This window comes from Littorina saxatilis, linkage group LG1 (genome assembly GCF_037325665.1).
Source record: "Littorina saxatilis isolate snail1 linkage group LG1, US_GU_Lsax_2.0, whole genome shotgun sequence".
In the NCBI taxonomy this organism is placed as follows: Eukaryota; Metazoa; Mollusca; class Gastropoda; order Littorinimorpha; family Littorinidae; genus Littorina; species Littorina saxatilis.
Genome location: NC_090245.1, coordinates 78,513,397 through 78,539,565, shown reverse-complemented (window position 1 = coordinate 78,539,565; position 26,169 = coordinate 78,513,397). Strand labels below are relative to the sequence as shown.

General features: G+C 40.6%; 2 protein-coding genes across 2 annotated transcripts; one reads left to right on the top strand and one right to left on the bottom strand.

The window, feature by feature from the left end:
• Positions 1–1,205: 1,205 nt before the first annotated feature.
• On the bottom strand, positions 1,206–14,002 carry LOC138980427 (electron transfer flavoprotein subunit alpha, mitochondrial-like). The gene is made up of 10 exons (XM_070353305.1): positions 13,899–14,002; positions 9,889–10,038; positions 9,083–9,164; positions 7,382–7,464; positions 6,918–7,017; positions 6,439–6,546; positions 5,569–5,673; positions 4,936–5,087; positions 3,826–3,972; positions 1,206–2,160 (listed from the first exon to the last, which is right to left on the bottom strand). The coding sequence occupies exons 1-10, from the start codon at positions 13,932–13,934 to the stop codon at positions 2,122–2,124; spliced, it is 1,002 nt and encodes a 333-aa protein (XP_070209406.1). The 5' UTR covers positions 13,935–14,002; the 3' UTR covers positions 1,206–2,121.
• A 2,421-nt stretch (positions 14,003–16,423) lies between these two features.
• On the top strand, positions 16,424–24,001 carry LOC138980420 (uncharacterized G-patch domain protein DDB_G0278987-like). Its single transcript, XM_070353291.1, has 4 exons — positions 16,424–16,743; positions 19,963–20,120; positions 20,618–20,762; positions 21,586–24,001. Exons 1-4 carry the CDS (start codon positions 16,570–16,572, stop codon positions 22,429–22,431), a joined length of 1,323 nt encoding a protein of 440 aa, XP_070209392.1. The 5' UTR covers positions 16,424–16,569; the 3' UTR covers positions 22,432–24,001.
• The last annotated feature ends 2,168 nt before the right edge of the window (positions 24,002–26,169 follow it).

Below are 26,169 nucleotides of genomic sequence, written 5' to 3'. Positions count from 1 at the left end.
GTGAACACTAGTCTTCTCCACTCAGTTAGAAATTTTGACTTGCTGCAGTTCGTTTTCTGCTAAACTGACTCAGAGAGTGGATCATGGAGCAAAAGGAAAAAATGTATTTTCTTTTAGAGCAGCATCTTGAATCTTGCATTTTGTATAACTAAGAAAAGTACAAGATTGAAGCGTGTCTGCATTCTATCCCCAGATAAAAATTCCAACATGGAGCAAAATTCAAACACTGGAGTTCAAATTGGAAGAAATTGGTGCAAGGAACATTGTGTACTGCAAAAAATCCAACAAGCCCGTCATCACACAAGACAGACTTTTCGACATCGTTTTCAAATGTCATGGACATGTAGGACATTCCGGACGTGGTAAAACATGGGCAGAAATCAAATAATATTTATTTTCATTTCTGCATTTCAATACCTGCAATGAGTAAGCCTTAAAGTCATGAATGACTCAAGATGAAATGGTTTTAACAACAATTATAAACCTTTGAACACATTTCCCCTAATTCCTATTTCTCCTAGTGAAAACTGGAATTCCCATCTCCACTGAAACTGGATTCCCGTTTGCACTAGGGCAAACTTTCTTTCTTTATTTGGTGTTTAACGTCGTTTTCAACCACGAAGGTTATATCGCGATGGGGAAAGGGGGGAGATGGGATAGAGCCACTTGTTAATTGTTTCTTGTTCACAAAAGCACTAATCAAAAATTTGCTCCAGGGGCTTGCAACGTAGTACAATATATTACCTTACTGGGAGAATGCAAGTTTCCAGTACAAAGGACTTAACATTTCTTACATACTGCTTGACTAAAATCTTTACAAAAATTGACTATATTCTATACAAGAAACACTTAAGGGTAAAAGGAGAAACAGAATCCGTTAGTCGCCTCTTACGACATGCTGGGGAGCATCGGGTAAATTCTTCCCCCTAACCCGCGGGGGGCACAAGGGCAAACTGGAATTCCAATCTTCACTAACAAATATCCAGTGGAGATGAGAATTCTAGTTTGCCCTAGTGCAAACTAGAATTCCAATCTCCACTACTGTAGTGCGATTCGGAATCTCACTGGATTCTCATTTCCACCGTGACATATATATGTGGGTGCTTGCTGTTGGACGTATGCATGTGCACATACAAAATGATAAGCTACTTCATAAAAAGCAAAACAAAACGTAAAAATCATACCATAATAGACTCGAAGAGCGATTTTTTTTACATTAGATATTTTATTATTTTTAATATTCACACACAACATTTATGGAACATGTTAACCCTTACACTGGTGCAATTCTGTAACACATGTTACATAGCCACTGGTGAATTAACAGAAAAATAAAGAAAAACGGTCATATAGGTTTTTGCATCCATGGGAGGTAATTGGAACGGACCAAACAGACTGAGCCAGTAGCGCGACATATGTCGTGACAACCAGGTGGCAGTATACGTAAAGTAGCGCGACATATGTCGCGACAACCAGCCTAAGGGTTAAATAGTAACCTCCCCGATCACCGACAATTTTGAATAATAATTATTACTCAAGACAATGAGTAATTCAATTTCAGGACACCCTATATTCCACTGTAATTATCTCACAGTCCCCTCGATTTCATCTGATTTGGTGAATTTGTCACAGGTTAAATTAGAGGTGGAAAACTATAATTTAGTTTGAGCAGTTCAAATTTTAATGCTGTCTCCAAAGTGATGGCTGTTCAAGGGATGTTACACTGACACACAGCAAACATGGATGAACCTGAGGACTAGCTATGGAGTGGAAATTCTTATACCACTTCCAGGCCTGATAACATTCAGACTAAATTTAATGTCCAGATCCCTTAAATAATCTACTGTTCACACATAGTGCGAAGAGAGCAATTTTTGCACTGCTCACGCGGTCTAGCAATGGCGATGAAAATGACAATAGTGTCACGCAACTTTAATTGTTTTAAATCAACAAGATCATGCCGAACAATGACTACAACAGCTGTGTGCCGGGAACTTTCTGCTATGGCGTCACAGGTGGTCCACTGCACAATGATTGTTGGTTCTGTTCCCCATTTTCAACAGAATCACGGTATCCTACACAAACGATGCCATAGGTATAAAGTCTATTTTCTTCATCACATCAATTTTTCCCCACCAACTCTGTCATCTCTGGTACAGCCTGCAACAGAGAAGAAAATACTTTGTTCAGGCACAAATATTTACAAACAAATGCCTTAAATAATGCTGGTAAACCCACACATACTACAGTAGAACCCCCTGTTTACGACTTTGGAAAAAACTTGAAAATTAGGTCGTAAAAAGGGGGGGGTCTTAAAAGGGGGGTTTGAGTTTTTGGCCGGTCGGTCATGAATTTGGTTGCAGTGTATGTACTGTCATGTTTACACACAAACACACAGTTGCAGTTTACTGTCATATCAAAACACACACACACACACACACACACACACACCCAAACACATTACAGCAGAACAACTTGAACTCAAATTTCAAAGAAAATTTACTCATGGCGTAATGCTCGCTCCCCGCTGAGTGAAGCACATTTGACATTGTGGCGCAACCAGTAAAATCCGAATGTCCTAACTCGATAGAAAGCATAACGACTTTTCTCCCGAATCATCTTTCCGCTCATATGAATGATTCGTCGCCTTGCATCGCTAAACTTCACCACGATCGTTGAGGTCTTCGTACAGGCTCCTCTCTTTGCGTACTTTCGCTTCGCTATCCTTCTCACCATCTAGATAACACCGAGTCATTATCCTTGACGACACACAGGATTTTCGTATTCCCGACTCCCAAGGAAGTCGCCGCGGATTGCCACTTCGCTCGATTAGCTATTACTTTATTAGCTATCGACTCAAGAGTCGGCGCTTTTCTTTTTCTTTCGCGAATCTTCGTTTGTCAACAAGACAGTCGTCGTGACAAGATAGCGTGCAGAAAAAACCCAGATGTATCAGGATCTCGCGCGCGCGAGATTTCGTTTTTATTTCTTCTCGCGATAGTTGGAGGAGCGAGAGCCGCCATGTTGTGTTTTCGTCTGCTCGAAATATGCGCAAAAGTCGTAAATTATCCCAAAAAGCTCGGTCGTAAGTCGCGTTTTGGGTCATTATCCTTGACGATACACAGGATTTGCGTCTTCCCGACTCCTAAGGAAGTCGCCGCAGATTCTATCGTGCGCGAGATTTAGTTTTTTTTCCGTCTCGCGATAGTTCGAGGAGCAAGAGCCGCCATGTATTGTTTTCGTCTGCTCGACTACAAATGCGCGAAAGTCGTAATTCATCCCCAAAAGCTCGGTCGTAAGTCGCGTTTTGGGGTGAGTCGTTCACTGGGGGTTCATTATATAGTAGAATGCATCCGTGGTAGCAAAATCGGTCGTAAAAAGTGGGTGGTCGTAAACAGGGGGGTCGCTAAGGGGGAGTTCTACTGTAGTAAATTAGCAATTCTATATCTGAAGCATCAGCTTTTGTAATAAACTATTTTGCATTTCAATCTCAGCGCAATTTGTATCTGAATTGTGTGGGCAATTCTCTTGCATGTACGTGTGAGAATGATAGAAGTTTGACAAGGAAAAATTAACTTTAGTATAATTCGGACAATTACATGTATTAGTATCTTCAGCTTTACACACAGGCAATCAATTATCCTTACACCATCAGTTCAAACTGTATTGACAAAGTCACAATTTCCCCCATCGAGATTCTTTTAGAACTAAATAAAAACTGCAGGATCCTGTGAAAGAGTACAAATTTCACAGCAATGAGCCAAAGTTCTTTTGTGGAATCCACAGAATCAACATTAAGAAACTGATGTCAGCAAAGCATATTACCTGGAAAAGATCCTGTACAATGCCATAATCGGCAACCTGGAAGATGGGAGCCTCTGGATCCTTGTTGATGGCCACTATCACCTTACTGTCCTTCATTCCTGCCAGATGCTGGATGGCGCCAGAGATACCCACTGCCACATAGAGATCCTGCAAACAACCAAATTAGCAAATGCACAAACTAAACAACAAAAACGTTCAATTTTGCAGTGCTGCCACTGGGGCGTGCTAGTAATCTCAGACCTCTTATTCACTGGGTTTTTTTTAAAACATTGAATGCAAAAATTTTGGTGTGGGGGAAGGGGGTAGGCGGAAGAGGATACGGGTGGACCATGAGTTCTAAAATACTGTACATCGGATAAAACTTGAACGCAAGGTGGGACTTACGACAATATCTGCCTTGATAATTGTGTAAGTGTTCATGTCCATCAAGACACACAATTTTGAGAACAATTGCTTGCACAGACCTATAATCTTTACAAACAACTTTTACAGTGTGTGCTTTGAAGTGTGTGTGTGCATGTGTGTGTGTGCATGTGTGCTTGAAAATGGTATGCAAAACCCACAATAAGCCTACAACAATCACCAAAAGCATCAATGTCTAAAACCCATGGGTCACATTTCTCTTGTAATAGTTCCCAACCAGGTATCAGGACCTATAGTGTTTGACCCCTTTTCACCAAACTACACTCAGACTGGTCTGCAATATCCTGATTAGCCACCTGTGAGTCTCACTGTCCGCCTGAGTGGATAAGATACATAGTCCTGTGAGGTTACTCATGGAAATTCAGGTTGCTTTCTTCCTGGGGAAAGTGAGCTGCCAAAACAGACCAGCACAACCCTTTTTTTCTCTCCTGCATGCATGTGTTCATGTTTCCAAGCCATGAGACTTTCCCTGTGAAACTCTGGGAATTAAATACCTTGCTGAACGTGGGGGTCAAACCAACACCGAAAGCGATAACTGGTTTAGTGCCGCTACCGATCTTCCGCTCCTCTTGAATGTTCGCGCTTCTTCCAGTATGTCACATCACTTTATGGGACTATTTCAGGAGAAGGCCATCTTGTAACCACAAATGTTTATGCAGCGTAAAAACAACTGCGTATACAACTTACAGGTGCTACAATTTTGCCAGTCTGTCCGATCTGCATGTCGTTGGGGACGAAGCCAGCATCCACTGCTGCACGTGATGCACCCACAGCAGCTCCTATCTTGTCTGCCAGTTTGTACAGAAGTTGGAAATTCTCCCCGTTCTTCATGCCTCGGCCTGAGGACAGTCATTCATTGCACATTTAGAAAAACAATCGGTGAACAGGCACTTTACCATGAAACTTGAGTTTGTAAATGTAATAAAACGTTTTTTTAATTTCCATATTTTTTCTTCGCTACAACCATGTACTGTATGGGATATTTGGAAGCCAATCGGGCAAATAAGGGGAGGTAACTTACTACACAAATTGGTGTCGCAAAAATGCACAAATACTCTCACATACACCCGTTCTTTCACCAGAAACACCCATAGAAAGCAGTCCCTTTTGGTTTACTGTGTAACTTTTACCCTTTACCTTGTTCTATCATAAATGCATTTACTACCACTGGAACAACAGGGATGGAAACTGGAACTGGTTATGTCAAAGCACCGTTTTGAGCAAACCTAAATAATAAAGGAGCAACCCAGGTCTTCAAGTCATCTGTATCAAACAAAGCCAACTAGGAAGACAAATTAGCCGGAGACAAAAAGCTCTCACCTCCTGATATGACACATTTAGCACTGGTCAGTTCAGGTCGGTCACTCTTACTCAGTTCCTGGCCAAGGAAGGATGACTTGTCGTTGCTCACACCTTCTGCTGGGGCTGTTTGAAAAAGACGGACATATCAGAAACAAATTTTCAGTTACATTCCTTCTCGTATGAGCAATCACATTTCTTTTCTGGCTTTTACACAGGATGTGAGCATCCTTTTAACTTGAAGCCGTTTCATGTTCAGAGTTGGAATTATTTGTACAATTCGTTTTGCAGGCGACACCTTTGTCAATCTGCTACTTTCTTTCTTTCTTTATTTGGTGTTTAACGTCGTTTTCAACCATTCAAGGTTATATCGCGACGTTTATCATAGGTTCAGTATTCCTGAAATTGTTTTTAGTTTTAACTCAAGATTTAAAACCCCTTGTCTTAGAATTTCACTTTGGTACATGTACCCGTGTGTTTTAACATGAATTGCCCATAGTGTGATATTTCTCCTTCTTCGGTCTGTTGCGGTGGTTTCTTTTTTACATCAACAATTTCAACGTTATGCAAAGTAATGGATAAGAGTTGACTATAGTTTCACTGTTCTCGATTAACCCCATACAAGGAAAGGTAACAGAAAATATTGAGTATTTGGGTGAAACTGTACAAACCTGAATGCAGTGGTACCTGTGATAAAAGAGTAGGGGAACCAGCACCTTACAAGTGCCAGTCAGGACAGGTATCATTTGGGAGAGATAACAGACAAGGGGACAGCACCAGGTGTCCTCTCATTGGAGGGGCCTCACACTTACCACACAATTATTGTGAACAAATGTAAAATAACATCTCTTGAACACAGTATATGTTTGCTTCTTAGTTGTGTACACGTACCTTGCCCAACTTCGGCACTGCCTCCCATAGCGGCTGCCTCAAAAGCTGTGCCTCGTACTGTGATCAGCTTGACCTTGTCTTCTGAAATCAGCGTCTGCACAGCACTTCCTACGCACAGCGCAAGGATAATAAAAATGTCGTTCTTTAAAACTTCACACCAATTCTAAACATTGTTGAGAAAACAAAAGAGTTAAGATATTCATAGTATAGCAGACTGTGCAATGAATCGACAACTAAATGTACTCCCAACAGTCTGGAAAGGTGTACATTATTTCAAAGGGATGTTTCTTCTGCACATTTCTGACAGGTGGTGGCATTACCTTTCCTCCATACCAAATAAAAGATGTGCAATCCTGCCCAAGTGACTGCAAAGCTTTCAGCTATTTGAAATAAGTTTTGGCGACTACTGACGCCAAATGACATCCATGTGTAGAGGTACGATCAATCTCATTCGAGAACTATTTCTAATTAGTAAATACCTGCATAGATTGTCCTGATAAAGGTATTAGCATCCTTGACACCGATGATCTCAGATATCGAAGAGACATCTAACTTGGCTGCCACCCGAGGGATAACAGACTGCACAAAAAGAATTTTTAATAATGAAAGCTATGAACACGAAACAACAAGAAGGTTCTTTTACCTTATACAATGAAAGTTGTGAAAATGTGATCAAAACTATGAGCTTTGAAGCGAGAGATGCACCAATTCAATACTTACTGCCTGAGTATTTTACAAATGTGCATGCACACACTCATATAGCCTACAACACAAACACACACTCTTTCTCACACACACACACACACTTTTTTCTCTCTCTCACACACACACACCTCGGCTATCCTGGACTCCGAAGTGTGAAACCTATATATTTTAGCATAGTGGTAGCACTCTCTCTCTCGCACACACACCCACATCTCAAATTATAACATGTAGCACAAACCTTGCCAAAGGCTGTAGCCCCAGCCATGATGTGTGTAAAGTTGAACCGTTTGTGTGTAGCCAAGACCAAGGGTGTGATGGCCTCTGTAAACAACATCAAAACTCTCATTTTACAATGGGTTTGATGAAAAAGTACATGTATTGACACACACCCAAAAGTAAATAAAAACGGACCAAGAAAAGAAATCATGTTAGAATACTGTATTCGCAAATCAGTTTAATAAAAAGACAACCTCTTTCCTTAGTTATCTGTCTTGTAAACCACCCTACATCTGACTTTTAACTGTGTTCAGGCATGGGAATTGACAATTGTAAAAAAGGCGGAAAATTTATAACTGAAGACGCAAAGCGTCAAGTCGACGACGCGAAGCGCCTAGCCTTACTAGGGGGGTCCGGGGGCATGCCCCCCCGGACAAAAATTTTCTCCAAAGAACCCAGATGGTGCAATCTGGTGTCATCTGAGCTCCAAGTTTGCCATTAAATTCTGTTTTTAGAATCAGAGTTTTTAGTACAAAAACGTACCAATTTTTCCTTTTTTGAAGAAAAAAAATATATACATGTATTATATGGTTTAAATTTGTAAAAAAATTGATCTGTTGAGACAAACAGGAAAATGTAACTTGTAACACAATCTGTGCAATCTGGTTTACTTTCAAACATAAAAGTTCAATAACTGAGGCGGGCGGTAGCAGTGCGTCAACAAAGTACGGAAAGTTTTCGCGGGCTTTTGCGCAAAGGCCAAAGTAACCGGTGCTTTTTTTGTTATGTTGTAAAACGCCAGCCAGGGAACAGCCTGGTGCACATACTGATCATTCCAGTACCATACTTTTGGGACTATAATCCATGAGGAAAATTGACCCGTAACACCTCCTGTGTGTCCAAAAGAAGAGTACACATGTACCCACATCCAGACCTGGAAACCCCTGTTTTGGACTAAGAGCATTCTCAAATAAACTTGGTGTATTTTCAGAAAAATGAGCGTACTCCACGCAGCATTTGAACATCCATGATTCAAACATGCTTCAAACGCTTCCGTCGCACAGTTAATTAAGTTTACCTAACATTTCAAACACATTCTTTTTTCAATGTTTACTGGCTAAAACTGTAATCATGTGTCAAAATACTGAATCGGCTTCGGGATCGACTTGTGAAGAAAAGTAGTCTAGGAATTTTTCTCATCGTATTTTTTTCCCTACGACCGTACTGATCGTATTCTCGACAATCATGCGTACAAATTACGACAAAATCGTATGGGTTCCCAGGTCTGCACATCGCTATACAAAGGAACATAACACTCCTTCTGCAGTGATACACTGATTATATATATGCGTGTTTCAGCTACTATGACTTTGGCAAAGTTTCCTCTCAGATATCAAAGGCATCAGTCTCATAGTTGAAAATTCAGTCATTAACCTGGGGTCAGAAGGTGTGTGTTTGTAAACAAGGGCAGGCAGCTGGTCTCAGGTGAAAATATTGGCCATTGACCTGAGCCTACAAGACCAACAAGCTAATTTTGCGGCACTTCAAACAAAAATTTTCACTCTGTATTTTCTTTGACTTGCACGCAATATAATGGAAGCCCCTATTGTGCGGATTTTTCTCATGTTAACCTTTAAAGTGTGGGTTGTGTATTTACAACGAATCATCTTTTTGTCCCGAAATGATGGTACTTGTGAGCATAATGTAGTGTTTCAATCCTTACCAGGGAGGAATCCTTTAAATGCATCATTGTCTGCAAGCAATACTTTCTTGACACCAGCAATCTTGCTCACTTCTTCGGCAACCTGAAAACGATAAGCCCAAAATGATGCATAAAATGCAACCTGAAAACGATCTGCCATAAAATGAAGTATATCAATGTCTACTTCCTATACAAGTTTTCCAGTAGCACAATTCATTTTCCATCTGTCAAAAAAACAAAACACTGAATTTTTGAAATAAATCTCACTACCAACAAATAAGTAAAGTGGAACATGTAATAACCTGCCCTTATTTTTTCTTTTTCTAGAGAGCTAATATGAGCCAGCCAGATAATTTAATCACTATAATGATGATCATCAGATTTTGCATGGAACAGTTTTTGTAGCTTGTTAAGAACACAGCACTCAGCAGTCAGCAACATTGTACCTGAACACTCTTCCTGGTCATTCACAATGAAAGTGTGTTTCAGTCATGAAACAGATGCCTCCTGGTTCTGAGATGCAGTGTCATTAATCATTCATGTCTTTAAAATTTAATTAAAGTGTGCAAGGGTTTAAAAGGCGTCTCTCTTGTCTCCAAAAGTATATGACCAAAACATCAGTTGGTTGCAGTGAAACAACCCCATTAGAGACCCCTAAATTCAACTTTTAAGAGCCCCCCCCCCCTCCCCTTTTTGAGGACCATGTTTTTCCCAGAAGTTCTGTTCATAAGCGATAAGACTCCACTCTGTGTTAATTTAAGACCTTATTTTCGGCTGTCTGAAAAGGAGCATTCCTCTGTACAAATAGTGCCCATCAATCCACTTACCTTTGCACACTGGCTACCGGCAACAAGACATGAGATCTCTCCACCGACCTTGGTGGCGGCTGTGACAGTATTGAGTGTGATGGGTGTAAGTTTCCCATTGTTATGTTCAGCAATAACCAGGGTACTCTGGTACCGCCGCAAAAGAATGAACTGCAAAAGGCAAGTTTACAGCATTAAAGCATCGTCTTTGGGAGATGTGCAATACATCACAAACATCTTCCTTCCGTTACTTGTGGCCTGTAGTGTCCGTGTATAATAAGTCGACTTAAAATGTACCCTGTTAAGCTGATAAAACAAATGTAGGACTACAAAACTCACTCTTTGATTTAGTTTAATTAAATTTGTTGGGACAGTAATGCAGTAGGCCATGAGGCCCATAAAGCATCACATCATTGTTCATCAACGTTTGTTACGGGTCTGCATTTTCACTAATTCAAGATATAAATATATATATATAATACACTAGAGGAATACCCGACTTCGCCGGGGTGAATCGCGAGACAGAGACAGACAGCGTGGCGGTTCACCACAATCACCTTTAAAGGCGAAGTCCTCTCAAACGGGATTGAGAATTTTAGAGCTTATTTCTAAGCCCTATATTATCTGTTATGGCTTCTCAAATGCCAGAACAGACAGACAGACAAAAGCCGCCAGACCCCATCACAAACAGAACTCTACAATCCACAGGTGTTGCCTCCACACACACACACAGAAGCTGTATATATCTATCTATATATATAAATATATAGAGATAGATGACAGTGGATTTTTCGATAAATAGATTCGACCTTTGCCCTTTTACAGTGAGGACAACTTAAGGGTACATGCAAGGAAAGCCCACAACTTCTAAGGCGAACAACTCTGCAGAGTCTGCTGTGAAGGGCGACGGTAGTCTCCCTGTCACACTCGACCCCCTTTGAATGAACTTTGTCCCCAAAGTTCCGAACTATGGACCCGCCAAGCTTAGGTCCCTCCCAGGTGGAATGGGAACAGCACGAAAATGATTCAGCAGCCTGAACATTTCATGTCGAGTACCATCGCTGTCGACGACGCCAAATGTAACTGAGTGCCGAAACACCACAATCACCTTTGAAGGCGAAGTCCACTCAAACGGAATTGAGAATAACTGTTATGGCTTTCGAAGGAAGGCCTGAACATACAGACACACCAAAGCCGCCAGACAACATCACAAACAGAACTCTACAATCCACAGGTGTTGCCCACACACACACACAAACACACACAGAAGCCGTATATATGTATATGTATATCTATAAATATATAGAGATAGAGGAAAGTGTATTTTTCGCGTGGCTATAAATTGATTCGACCTTTTCACTTTTACAGTAAGGACAACTTACGGGTGCAATGAAAGCGTTCTGGACAGTGCAGTGACATTCTAAAAATAGTAACATAGTAACGGGAATATGGATTGACGCCACACGAAGGAAGGGAGATAAATGCTGAAAACACTGGAGAAGATAAGGAAGAGTTACTGGGAATGGATCCAGAGAAAAACCAAAATCGGTTCAGCGCTGCGCGCTGAGAGCACGTGTTGAAATATCTCATCGAGCAGGTTGTGTCCGGGGTCTACCTGAATATGCCCACCAAATTTGAAATAGATCCATCAAGAACCTTGGGCGTGCATCGCGGACACACACACACAGACAGACAGACACAAGTCATATATATATATGTACATTTTGTACTTTTAATTTGATTCATTCGTCCAATTCAAATGTCATTCTTAAAACTTTGTCATGTGCGTCTAGCCACTTTTTTTTTTGTTTTAACGTAGAGGGGGAATCGAGACGAGGGTCGTGGTGTATGTGTGTGTGTCTGTCTGTATGTGCGTGTGTGTGTGTAGAGCGATTCAGACTAAACTACTGGACCGATCTTTATGAAATTTTACATGAGAGTTCCTGGGTATGATATCCCCGGATGTTTTTTTCTTTTTTTCGATAAATGTCTTTGATGACGTCATATCCGGCTTTTTGTAAAAGTTGAGGCGGCACTGTCACTCCCTCATTTTTCAATCAAATTGATTGAAATTTTGGCCAAGCAATCTTCGACGAAGGCCGGACTTCGGTATTGCATTTCAGCTTGGTGGCTTAAAAATTAATTAATGACTTTGGTCATTAAAAATCTGAAAATTGTAAAAAAAACAACGTTTTTTTATAAAACGATCCAAATTTACGTTCATCTTATTCTTCATCATTTCCTGATTCCAAAAACAAATAAATATGTTATATTTGGATTAAAAACAAGCTCTGAAAATTAAAAATATAAAAATTATGATCAAAATTAAATTTTCGAAATCAATTTAAAAACACTTTCATCTTATTCCTTGTCGGTTCCTGATTCCAAAAACATATAGATATGATATGTTTGGATTAAAAACACGCTCAGAAAGTTAAAACGAAGAGAGGTACAGTAAAGCGTGCTATGAAGCACAGCGCAACCGCTACCGCGCCAAACAGGCTCGTCACTTTACTGCCTTTTGCACTAGCGGCGGACTACGTTCAGTTTCATTCTGTGAGTTCCACAGCTTGACTAAATGTAGTAATTTCGCCTTACGCGACTTGTTTTTTTTAATGAAATTAACATTTGGTGCTCTTCTTACAGTTGGTGTGAGGGCATTCCATAGGCATAGAGTTGAAGTTTTGTTAATGAAGTAGAAGTGCAATACTTTTGGCACGGTCATCCACCTGCCAAGGCTATCCATATCCCCATAGAGAGAGAGAGAGAGAGAGAGAGAGAGAGAGAGAGAGAGAAATGACGTAAGGATGCATTTAATTTTAAGTCAAAACATTTTGACGTCATCTATTTGCGCATGCAGTGGTTGTAGACTTGGTCTCAGACTCAAAGGAAGCAGCTACACATAAAACATAGAGGATTTTGGCCACTCCACCTGTTTACAGTAGCCTTGGGAAGTTTTGGATCAAAATTTGAATCGTTGCATGGTCGACTCCATCCCATGTTCAAGTTATTATGTTTACATTCTTGGTGAACTTCCACCCAAACTTGTACCTTCAATTTGGCAACAAAGATTAATTCCTTATTATGTATCTTGGCAAGAACATGTGCTTAGTCAGTAGTGCATGTGGGATTCATAAAAACATTCTTCCTCAGATATAGTTCTGATGTGCTCAATTAATACAGGTTTCCCAATTGCTTCGTTTCCGGCCGATTTATGTGGAGCACGTGATGCGCACAAAAAATATTGGCGGTCTAGAAGTGTCGTCTGCGCAATGATCGCGGCAGCGCCCGCGGCTTTCTTAGACCTCAATACAATTGTCGAGTGATTAGAATACGATGAAACTTACTTACTTAATAATATGTCCCATCAACTAAGTGAGAAAAAGGTACATAACCAGTTAACATTGAAAACACGACTGAGGTCACTTTCTGATCTGACAGATAAAATTGTTGTTTGATAGAATTTGAACTGAGATTAAAATATGAAATGTATCAAATGTTGCAGGTTATGATATATAATATTGTTAGTATTGACAAATAACATTTTCCAAGAAATTGTAAAGAACAATGTGTTTAAGTTATTTCGCGTAATGGGCTTTTCAGTACTCTGAAATACTGGTAAAATGTAGTGTTTACCGACTCGGCCTGCTGTAGCAGACGACAAGGTTAACACCTAAGGGTCAAAGTCTACCACTTGTGCAACACACTCGACAAACGACCAAGCAGAGAAGTTTATTGAACGTTGACAAAGAGCAGACGCACTAAAAGTCTTCCGTGAAACTATCAGTAAAGGTTCCACTGTAAAATACTTACTCAAGAACAAGAAATTTTGAATTATTCAGTCAACCTTTTGCCGACGCCATTAGTCTCGAATTTGTATGCACCACTCAACTTATGCTCCACTTCATCGATGCTGACTTGGCTATTGATTAAAAGAAACACACACATTCCAAATGGTTTGTCGAAAGCAATGGAAATGTTAATCAATTCCAATGTTAAAGGTGGAAGATCTTTCATAAGTTCGTACTCACAGTTCGCAAAAACGGTCGCTTGCTCGCCGAAAACATGTTGACTACGCTGAAGCTCTTGTCGGTTTCTCCAGACTCTCACAGAAGAGCTTTCCAAGGGGAGTTAACTGAGCAAAACAATGTTGGGCGCAAAGTAAGAATCTGGGGCCGAGTTGGAATAATCGGGATTTCCCGAAACCTCATTTGATTTCCAACAAAGCGCCGCATTTCCGAAAACGAGCTGCCTCGTTCTAGAAATGGCAACCCTTCGACTGGCATAAAAAAAAGTATACCCTTTTCACAGGTCATGAATAAGGAGGGCCCCAAAGGGTTTAAAATCGTGATCGTGATTGGCGTTTTTTGACCTTTCTGTGACCGTGATTGCCGAAATTTCCATTTCTGTGATCGTGATGGGACTTTGCCCGTGATCCGTGATGACAAAAAAATCAAGTCTCGTGATCGTGATCGTCATTTGTTTTCGTGATCGTGATGGGCATTATTGCAAACCATTTTATTTTCAACGTACATTTTTCACAGCTGTATCACTTTATGATCCTCTATTCGTCAAGGTGTTGTGATCGTGAAAACAAAAATCAAGGTAACTGTGATGGTGAAATCTAAAATTTCCCTTCCCGTGATCGTGATGATACCCCCCCTTTGGGGCCCTCAATAAGGTATATGAAAAAGTAGAGATACGAGAAAGCAAGGTCTTATACAGGGGAAGGCTTGAATTGGGGGGGGGGGGGGGGGGGGGGGGGGGGTGTGACACTCGGCGCATGCAGCTAGGTAGTTGCTGCTGTCTCGATCTATTTTGAACACAATGATTTTTTTTCTCAGAGTAGAGTGTTAGTTTGTTACAACAGGCTGAAATCATCTTTAATTTGAACTCAACATTTTGCAACAATCAATCACATCAATATAGCGCACAGATTTGCACATCACGTTTTAAGAGCCTAGATTACCATGCAGTGACAAGAGCCTACTCAGTAAAGGGACGTAATGCTGTCTCTGCAGCCCAGAGTTTGTTTGTTTGTTTATTTGTTGCTTAACGTCCAGCCGACTACGCAGAGCCATATCAGGACGAGGAAGGGGGGGATGAAGGGGGCCACTTGTCAAGCGATTCCTGTTTACAAATGCACTAACCCATTACTTGTGTCCCAGCAGGCTTTAGTAAAACTAAATTAATACCTACTGGAAGATTACCAGTTTCCAGTATGTTAAAATAGGCTTAACCTATCTACTGCTGGACTTACATCAGAACACTAACAGATTAAACTATACATGAATCGCGAGACAAGCGGCAAGAGAAGAGATTTTTGGAAAAAATACAGGTGAATGAGCAAGAAGGCAGAAAAAAGAAAAGAATTCATGAAGAAAAAGAGAGCATGACAGGAAAGAGGAACCAAAAATCTACCTAACAGCAAACTAGAAAGCTCCTGCGGTTCCAAAAACAGGAGGGGCCTTTAATTTCATAACCGCAGTGCCCCACTGCGGGATGCAGCCCAGAGAGACTGTGTGAGTTTAATATATACAGTAGTCCCTTCCATTTCCGGCCCTTTCGTGGGCGTGAACCTGCCCGGAGCGGCTAGCTTTCCCATGACTAATGAGTTTTCCTTCTATAATTGACTCTTAATGGCCGTTAACCTGTCTGACGCGGTCAACGGTCACTGATTTTTGCCCTAAGGTGCCCCTCTTACTCGACAGGAGCGGTCACTTAACGGCCACTTGTCACTTTCGCGGGCGAGCGCCTGTGGTGTGTGTGTGTGTGTATGTGTGTTGAGTGCACAGACGGCACAGCACGAGCAGACGACATGAATACTTACGCATGCGCAAACTGTAAATACAGACATGCGCATACATGTACATTTACGGCAGTCACTTCCGGATCGATCACAGCTGATGTGAGTTTGAAACACTTGTTTATCTGACACTCAAATACATATATAATAATCCAAACAACACACATGGAAACATACGAAACAGTAGCTTAGCCAGGACGATCGAGTTAAACACGCAAATAATTAAGATGTATAAACGAAAGCAAAACTAACAGAGACAATGAATCGGCGGCTCATGGATGATCGCTTTCTTTTCTTCATGAAAACTTGATCGTGTTTTTGGTTTTTTTTTGGAGGAGGAGGGGGCCTGTAATGGACGGCCACCTGATATTTGCGGTCACCTTTGCAATGACTAATGGGTGACCGGATATGGCAGGTACTACTGTAATCAGTTAAGACTGAGTAAAAAACTTATTACAATCGATAGTTACCAGTGAAAAGTAATATCGGAACACTCTTGTTGTGTTTTTGTAGTTGTAAAATGTAAGATCTGAAACGTTAAAAATTACGTAAAATTGGTGCGTTTTGGTCGAGTGGGATGGATCGTTGAACTGTGTTGTTACAGCCCGTCGAAGTTATCATCAAAAGTGTTTTTGCTTTTTGTAATTCGGTTGGTTTGGTGCGTTATACAATGCATCGCTGCTTTTTCAAGACTAAGCATTGATCACTTTAAAACACAAGGATCATCACAGGCTATCATGACGTGTATCATTTTACATCGCATTCTAAGAAAGAGCAGAATTCTCACTATGCGCGCGGTACATTTCTAGAATCGCGTAGCGCAAAGTTGGAATTCCTACAATGGCGGCCATTGTTGGAATTCCAACAAAGCGCAGGTCATTTCCGGAAAAGCGCCGATGACGAGATGGGTCGCAACAACAATCCCCATAATGGCAGCCTCCACAGATGGTTCGAGTGATGAAGAGAAAATAGCTCACTCTAAGAAAAAGAAGTCCACTACCAATAATATTGTTTCCTCTTCCGACGAAGAAGACAACAACGTTAAACATATCAGCGGCACACCAAACGACGTAAGTCAAAAACGGAGAAATTACCAATGCAAATCTCTCCCACTCTATCTGTAGTTTCCATTCCATATTAACAAATTAATTAAGCTAGGATTTGAAACTAGTGCTTAACATGTAATGACTAATGCACCCGGATACCCAATTTTGAACCAGCCAAGGAAGTCATCACCCCAGACAAAAAGGAAACCGGCAGTTCCTGATCACTTTGTGGTATTCAATTGTCACATTAAGTAAATTTGCCAAACATTGGCAAACTTTCAGTTTCAGTATGATTTCTTCAACTAAAAGTAAAACAGCTACCCACAGATGATTTCGCTTGGAGGACATTTTTCTGACTTCAGTACAATTGAAGAACAATATCAACAACATTTGTATTAGCATGATGATAGGAATCACAGGTATATATGACCTACATATATACAAGTTAGTATCCCCATTTATTGGCTCTGTGGATGCCCGTTTTTAACTGCTTGCCTCCCTTTATATAATGAACCGCACATAGAGCGTCATCGTCCCAAACTAAGTTTTCAAAATCTCCTAGACTGTTTGGAATTCTTGGTTGGAAAATTTCTCGGCGCTTTTCGGTGATTGGTCAATGCATTTCGGAGCTGGACTACCAACATAATGTCAGTCACACTATACCTAACACTTGACGTAGAAGAAATGTGCAGTAAGCAATTAAGAATCCATTAACAGCTTGTGCGACCTTTATTCACACAGCATGGGTGTTTTCACGAAGCATGGATGTGTAAAGTTAGTCAGATCAGAGACATAGATATGTCTCTGGTCAGATTATATATTTTTCAATCCGTTTGAGCTGTTTTCAAAAACGTTTTCAATTGAAGGTGCACGCGTACTTCTTGGTTTGAAACTCCACAATCACTCTCACACACTGATCTAAAAATAATAATGGTTCCTTTATTTTTAGATCAGCTCATAACGGGAATTCCCGAAACTGGTTTACAGTTGTGCAACCATAACCTTATTGGAATTGGTGCGCGCACACCCGCGTGTGGGTGTGTGTGTACGTGCGCGTGTGTGTGATTTGAAAGAGTTTTGCGTGAGGAAAATGACTTAAATCGAATCCGCGACCCAGGACGGACAAGGGGGAACTGCATATATGCAGACCTAGAGACGGTATCCATGTCCCACCCCCATGTCACGTTTAAAGAACTCGGGTCAATCTGCCACAAGTGCAGCTGGCTGATTGCACACAAACACGCATATATTTCATCTAAAGGCATTCTTTTTCTCTTATCTTCCCCTCTCTGTCAGTGACTTCTCTCTCTCTGAGTATGGTTTGAAACAGTTTTGCGTGACTTAAGGTCGCGGGATTGTAATCCGGCCCGGGACGGACCAACTGTTTGAGCTGGCCCAGAGACAGTATCCATGTCCCACCCCCATGTCACACCCTGGTGGCGTATTGACCCGTTATGGTCAACACTTGTTTCCACATTTTTTGTATTTTCTCAACTCGTACCGCTTGTATTTTATTCATTTTAATTAATTACAAAGGTTTTCATTTTTCATTTTCTTCTTCATTATATTTAGTCAAGTTTTGACTAAATATTTTAACATCGAGGGGGAATCGAAACGAGGGTATGGTGTATGTGTGTCTGTGTGTGAGTGTGTGTAGAGCGATTCAGACTAAACTACTGGACCGATCTTTATGAAATTTGACATGAGAGTTCCTGGGTATGAAATCCCCGAACGTTTTTTTCATTTTTTTGATAAATGTCTTTGATGACGTCATATCCGGCTTTTCGTGAAAGTTGAGGCGGCACTGTCACGCCCTCATTTTTCAACCAAATTGGTTGAAATTTTCGTCAAGTACTCTTCGACGAAGCCCGGGGTTCGGTATTGCATTTCAGCTTGGTGGCTTAAAAATTAATTAATGACTTTGGTCATTAAAAATCTGAAAATTGTAAAAAAAAATAAAAATTTATAAAACGATCCAAATTTACGTTTATCTTATTCTCCATCACTTGCCGATTCCAAAAACATATAAATATGTTATATTCGGATTAAAAACAAGCTCTGAAAATTAAATATATAAAAATTATTATCAAATTTTTTTCCCCGAAATCAATTTAAAAACACTTTCATCTTATTCCTTGTCGGTTCCTGATTCCAAAAATATATAGATATGATATGTTTGGATTAAAAACACGCTCAGAAAGTTAAAACGAAGAGAGGTACAGAAAAGCGTGCTATCCTTCTCAGCGCAACGAATACCCCGCTCTTCTTGTCCATTCCACGTGCACTGCCTTTGCCACGGGCGGTGGAGTGACGATGCTACGAGTATACGGTCTTGCTGCGTTGCGTTGCGTTCAGTTTCATTCTGTGAGTTCGACAGCTACTTGACTAAATATTGTATTTTCGCCTTACGCGACTTGTTTTCATTACTTTATTGTCCCATCGCTGGGAAATTCGGGTCGCTTCCTCCCAGTGGAAAGCTAGCAGCAACGGAGTCGCGCTACCCAGGTGTCTGCGTGTTTAGGTGTATTCAGCCACCTGCACTTATGGCAGAATGACCAAGGTCTTTTACGTGCCATTGTGATGACACGGGGGTGGGACATGGCTTCCGTCTCTGGGTCTGCACATAAAGTTGACCCGTGTCCGTCCCGGCCCGAATTCGATCCTGCGACCTTCCGATCATAAGTCCAGTGCTCTACCAACTGAGCTACCGGGCGAGTGATGTATTGAAGATCGAATGGGTTGCATAATTATTGAGTACCTCTGATGAACGATTTTCCAGAATTACTTATTCTATTTTTAGTAACATCGGCTTTTGGGGTAATCCCAATGGGCATCACCAAGCGTTGACTGGATGTAATGGTGGTAAGCTACTTCTAGTTTAATGCACTTCTGCTGCAAAATAATCATGATAAATAATTAGGCCTAAAAAAAAATAGGTGTGGTTACGGTAACCCGACCTACCCTATTTTTAGGGGCCGACCCTATAACTTTTTATTACATTTGTAAAATAAATAAATAAAATAAAAAAAAACGAGTGCAGAAAACGCAATGAAAGCAAAAGCGCTTGAATCCCACACTTATTTCCCTGTCAAGTAGGTTTAATTTGTACACATTAGAAAAAAAAGTTTTAAAAAAAAAGTGATTGCCTACCTTCCTAACCTATTTTTTTTAACCACACCTATTTTTTTTGGTGGCCTTACATGTACCTACTTTTTAGTCATATTGTGTTTACTTCTGTTGCAGGTTGGCACGAGTGGACTACGTCGTTCTCAGCGAAAAAGAAAGCAGAGGTTTCGTATGCCAAGCAGAGAAGAGCAGCGGAACGCAATTACTACATCTCCAGTATCACCCCGTTTGTCTCATCTAAAGCCACGGAAACTTATCAATGACTTCACTAGAGTGCAAGTATTAAAAGATCTCAATCTGCACTTTCTGGTTTTACTTTATGTCTCTTCATGTGAGCACTTTTCCACGGCTCACAAGTAATGTGAATTTTCTTTTCATTGTGGATAATCATTCCTGCATGATGACTTAATATACATAATAAAATAATTGTTTTTATTGTAGTTCATGTGTATTTGTGTGCACTTCTGAGTAAGAATGTTGCATTCATGTTCACAGACAAATGGGCAAAAACACTAGGAGAAACAGACAAATGTATACACACACACACACACACACACACACACACACACACACACACACACACACTCTCTCTCTCTCTCTCTCTCTCTACCTTTTTAACAGAGCTATGTATAAACTTTGTTTGGTTAGCATAACAGAATACTTTTTCCTAAACTTCCAGGAGACAATACTGCACACAGAGATTGCATGCACACAAACAGCTGTAGAAAGGGATGCTCACCAGTTTCTTGTTTTCTTTTCTGTGCATTTAAAGGACACATCGCTACAACTATGATTTCGTTGAAGTGAGTGGTGAGGAATCCATGGAAGAATTCATCAAAGATACAGACAGCTCCCAGTCAGAGAGCACTGACACAGATGGCAGCTCCACTAAAGCAGTACCACAGTCAGACACTAAGGTGAGTACATATTGTGTTTCATTGTGAACAAAGTGATTTTAACAGAATCTTAGTCAAAGTTAGTAAATCCTGGAGTTGCTTGTTTGCTTTCTATAAAACTTGCAAATATTAGAGTTGTTTGGGTACCTTGATGAATTATAAGACTAAGAAGACGATTGCATGATAGACGATGTTTGGAAATTACTTTTGCTGTGAAAAAAAAGAGGGCAAACAAACCCGCGTGACAAAATAGGCCAATCACTAGCAAGCGGCGTGTTGCTACACGTTGTCGCGAGCACATGTAAGACACGCAACTCAATAGTGATTGGCCTATTTTGTCACGCGGGTTTGTTTGCCCTCTTTTTTTCCGCAGCAAAAGTTATTTCTGGAACTCGTCTAATTGTTGTTTTGAGATTTTTCTTTGTCCTGCTCTCCACCCGTGAGCATTTGTACCTACCATAATTATTTAACTCTTTCTGGACGGATACTGCTTTTTTCCGGTTGCGAAATGTATCACTCAGCACCTTATACTCTGCTCCCGTCCAAAATCCTGCTACTATCCACTATATTCTACCCGATCCATGTTTTCAATGCCGAGGCCGTTAATGTTGTTTGCTGGTTTCCGGCATGTGTGTTGACCAAATATGAGCGGTTTTTATTTTAATTTAGATGTGAGGCAATGTAGTCCAAATAGGGTTAACCATTGAAGGTTTTGACATCTTTGCTGCTTTGTTGGTGTATCTTTAAAAACAGATCCAGTGTTAAATATGTCTGTTTCTGTATTTCAACTTTTTGCCATGTTTTTGTGTGGATTAGTTATCAAGATCTCTTTCATGTGTTTCAGAGGCAACATAGAGTCAAAGGTTACCGACCTCGGATTGCTAACTTGTCTGATTCAAGTGAGGATGAAACGGAAGGTATCGGTCAGTCTAATCTGATGAAACAACAGAATCCAGTAACGAAGAGCACAGAAAACAGAGAACCTCATGTGAAGAAGGAAAACGAACTAAGCGAAGAAACACCTTTGCAGAACGCAGTGAAAGGAAGCATGGTCACAGTTGGAGAAGAACCACAAGTTGTTAAACTTAAAGGCACAAGAAAATCCAGAAAGAAATCAGTGTTAGATTCAGACAGTGATGATCTTAGTGAGCACATGTCACCTGGAGATGCTGCTACACTTTCGATCCTTAGAAAATCAAACAACAAGAGACAGCTAGTGTTCAAATCTGACAGTGAAAATCAAAGCTCTGATGCTTCTGAGAAGGAAGGCTCAGAGGAAGCAGTAAAGATGCCAAGAAAACGAACGAAACCTGCCATAGACTCTGACAGCGATGATAACACTGATACTGGAGAGAAAAAGCCTTTACCTCATGAGGATGTAAATGGAACAAAAGATGAGAAAGAAATAAAAGCTTCAACCAGCAGTGAAGCACAAACCAGACCAGTGGACCAAAATTGTAGCACAAATCAGAACATTTCTTCCAATAAAAGCTGGAAGAAGGAGTGCTCTGATACAGGTTATTCTGAAAGTACAACATCAGGTGAAGACAGTGATGGAACTGAGAATGGTTCCGAGTCCAGCGAACATGGAGGCCGAATTCAAAAGCTTGCTTCTGAAAAAAGAAAGAAAAGGGAAAGTTTATTTGGCCAACTGAAGTCAGCGAGGGAAAAGCGACAGAAGAAAACATAGGAGAAAATCATGAGGCAGTTCAGTGACTAATATTGATAAGTTTTCGAGTTACCAGACTCAGTTCAGGCATACATTTTGTTAAGGTCATGACTTGTGTATGTATATATGCGCCACCCTTAAACCACCAGGCGCGGCCGGGATTCGAACCCATGACCTTTCGCTTGGGATGCCGGCTTCTTATCCACTCAGCCACTGCGCCCGTCGTTGCGAAGTTTAATTTATGACAAAAACGAAACATCACGTTCACTGATCTTTGACCCAGCGGTCTTGTTAACACACTTGTGTATGCATGTGTGTGTGGTTGTACCCTGCTGTAGACGCTCATTCTTATCTTGTGGCATTATACACCACCAAGATCATTTTCGTTATGCAGCAATGTTTTCTTGATTTATTTTGAGTAGATGTACTTATTACAATGATCATGTTCCATGAAATTTATAACAGTTTACATGCATTGTGTGCAAACTCAAAAGACTTTTTTTCTCTCACTTTGTTGGTCTGCAAATATTAGATTTTTTTCAATTATTTACTTTTAACCCACCTCCATATCATGTTAGCGAGATATCCAAAGTTTGTTTTGTAAAATGTTTGAATGAAAGTAAAGTACATTGTGAATTTGAAATAAACTTGGCCAAAAAATTATTGCAACAATTTTTGCATGCTAAGAAAAGCATTAAAACGCAATTTATTTTAGTTGAACATTATATGCCCCAAAAGGTAATTATGTCAGCTGTACATATCATTTGTCCGATTGATGGTACTTTGTATAGGCATCCCGTGACAGCCTGTCAAACAAGGTCACCCCTAAAATCGACCTGACAAAAAACATTGGCCATAGATATATATGTGAATTACTTCCCTTGGGTATGAACATTTATGAATGATTAAATGGGTGAAAGAAGGCCATACAAAATAAAAATCAGTAAATAACTAAATCACTTCCCTTGTGAGTAAGAACAGTCACACCAATGTTCCAACTTTTTGCTAAAAATTCGCCTACAATGTGACCTTCAAAGTTGAAAAGGGGTAACTGAACTTCATGTTTGGATGTCATGGAGTCGAACATGTCAGTAAATTTTGAAAGCCCTTGATTCATAAACATCTGAAAACTGCTCAACGTCTTTGCATCACAACACATTAATAAAAGTAAGAGTTAGTAAGACTGGCCTAACTGCTGTGGTGAGGCAGTAATCACTCGTTGATGAATTCTTTTCTTTCTTTTTTTGTTGTTTAACGTCGTTTTCAACCATTCAAGGTTATATCGCGACAGGAAAAGGGGGAGATGGGATAGGGGAAAGGGGGAAGATGGGATAGTGCCACTTGTCAATTGTTTCTTGTTCACAAAAGCACTAATCAAAAAACTGCTCCAGGGGCTTGCAACGTAGTACAATATATGACCTTACTGGGAGAATGCAAGTTTCCAGTACAAAGGACTTAACATTTCTTACATACTGCTTGACTAAAATCTTTACAAACATTGACTATATTCTATACAAGAAACACTGCTTAATATGTAGGTAAATGCACAACAGGTTGTGAACAGAAAATCCAAAAACGTAAGGTCTTAAAAGCGGGGAAGTTTGAAAAGGGGGGAGGGGGGGACCTAAAATGTGGCGATCATAACAACCGGCATGGGTGGCCGAGTGGTAACGCACTTGCGCTCGGAATCGAGAGGTTGCGTGTTCGACCCTGGGTCAGGCCGCTATTTTCTTCCCCCTTTCCTAACCTAGGTGGTGGGTTCAAGTGCTAGTCTTTCGGATGAGACGAAAAACCGAGGTCCCTTCGTGTACACTACATTGGGGGTGCACGTTAAAGATCCCACGATTGACAAAACGGTCTTTCCTGGCAAAATTGTATTCTTTCTTTATTTGGTGTTTAACGTCGTTTTCAACCACGAAGGTTATATCGCGACGGGCAAAATTGTATAGGCATAGCTAAAAATGTCCACCAAATACCCGTGTGACTTGGAATAATAGGCCGTGAAAAGTAGGATATGCGCCGAAATAGCTGCGATCTGCTGGCCGATGTGAATGCGTGATGTATTGTGTAAAAAAATTCCATCTCACACGACATAAATAAATCCCTGCGCCTTGAATATGTGCGCGATATAAATTGCATTAAAAAAAAATCAAAACAAAATCCCTGCGCTTAGAACTGTACCCACGGAATACGCGTGATATAACTATAAGCCTCATATTGATTGATTGATTGATAATTTATCTAACAAAGTTCATTCTGAAATCTTCTTCAGCGTTTGATTATGGAGAGACTAAATCCTCAGTTCAGATGTGGTCTTAACTCCTTGTCTCCCAGGTACGGATATATCCGTACCCACTCATATGGCTCTATCTGACCAGGTATGGATATATATGTGTATATCCCATGACCTCCCTTCTTTGTCTCTGTTACTTCAGTATGGGTATATATGTTGTATTTTTATAGCTCAATAAATACATCATGGACTCCAAAAAATATATGATAGTGCAGATTCCGATTTGGGCAAAGGACTACTTTCCTCCCGACCTTTGACCTCGCTCGCGCCGAACAATGTGACACATTTGTATGAAGTTCTAAAATCGTATTGCACGGCTCAGAAAACCGTATCAGTTGCACGCAAAAATGAATCTCAGAACTGATCTGATGTATGAGATGCAATAAGCAAAAGTTTCTTTCATTATGAAAGCAATGCAGGTCGAAAAAAACGAACATTCAACTTACAAGATAACCAGATGCTAGCGAACCAAAACAAAAACACGAGTACCCTCCCCTTGCATCGTTAGCAGACGACTTTTGAGAATCTGTCGGTAGTGTGTTTTGCCGGTGTGCGCCTTCAGCTATCAAACATCGGCTGTTTCACGTGTTTTGCGAGCAAGTCTACTCTTTTGCCTGGCTCTGCAGTAAGTCCACATATTTTTCCGTAATCCAGTCATATTCCTTCAAAATGCAATCAATCGGCGGTGACAGACGTGTCGGTCGCGTTTTCCTCTCACCCATACCAGTTTAAGTTCATCCATGCAAACACACTCGCAGATACATTTCAAATAGGGAGCAAATGGTTAAATCTAAACCTACATATTTGTTCCCTAAGATTTGCTTCTCTGTCAATAAGCCTAATTACACACGTTCGAGAAAAACAACGTGGAATCAATTCTGAATCGAGTAAGCCAAATGGGTCCCAAACCCGTTTCGCCCGTTCTGCCGACCTGAAACGCAAAACAAAAGAATTGTGCGCTTCAACTAAACTAATTTCTATTCGACTTCATTACTTTCTTGCAACTTATGAACCTTTACTTAAAGCTTTTAAATGGTCTGAAAGTAGTGTTACCGCGTACTTATCGATGCACTCATTCGTTTTATTTTTTCAGCGACGGTCACTTAGTTTAAGGTTGCAAAAGGGCTAAGTCTCGCTGGCAACAGTTTTACCCTGCACAGATCGCAACAGTGCCGCTAGTAGTCTACACTTTGTGTTTGATGGTAGAATGGGATATACAGATTACAAAACTCGTGGTTTTTTACATGGCTTGTATTTCAGTCAAGACCCAGCGGGAATATCAATCGAGAGACACTCGCCAGAGGCTCGTGTCTCCCGATGATATTCATCCGCTGGGTCTTGACTGAAATACAAGCCATATAAAAAACCACTCGTGTTGTAACCTATACACACACAGTCACTATGTACATTGCATCTGTTCTCATTCGGCCGCTTAATAAAGCCACTTCTGGACTGACGAAAAATGG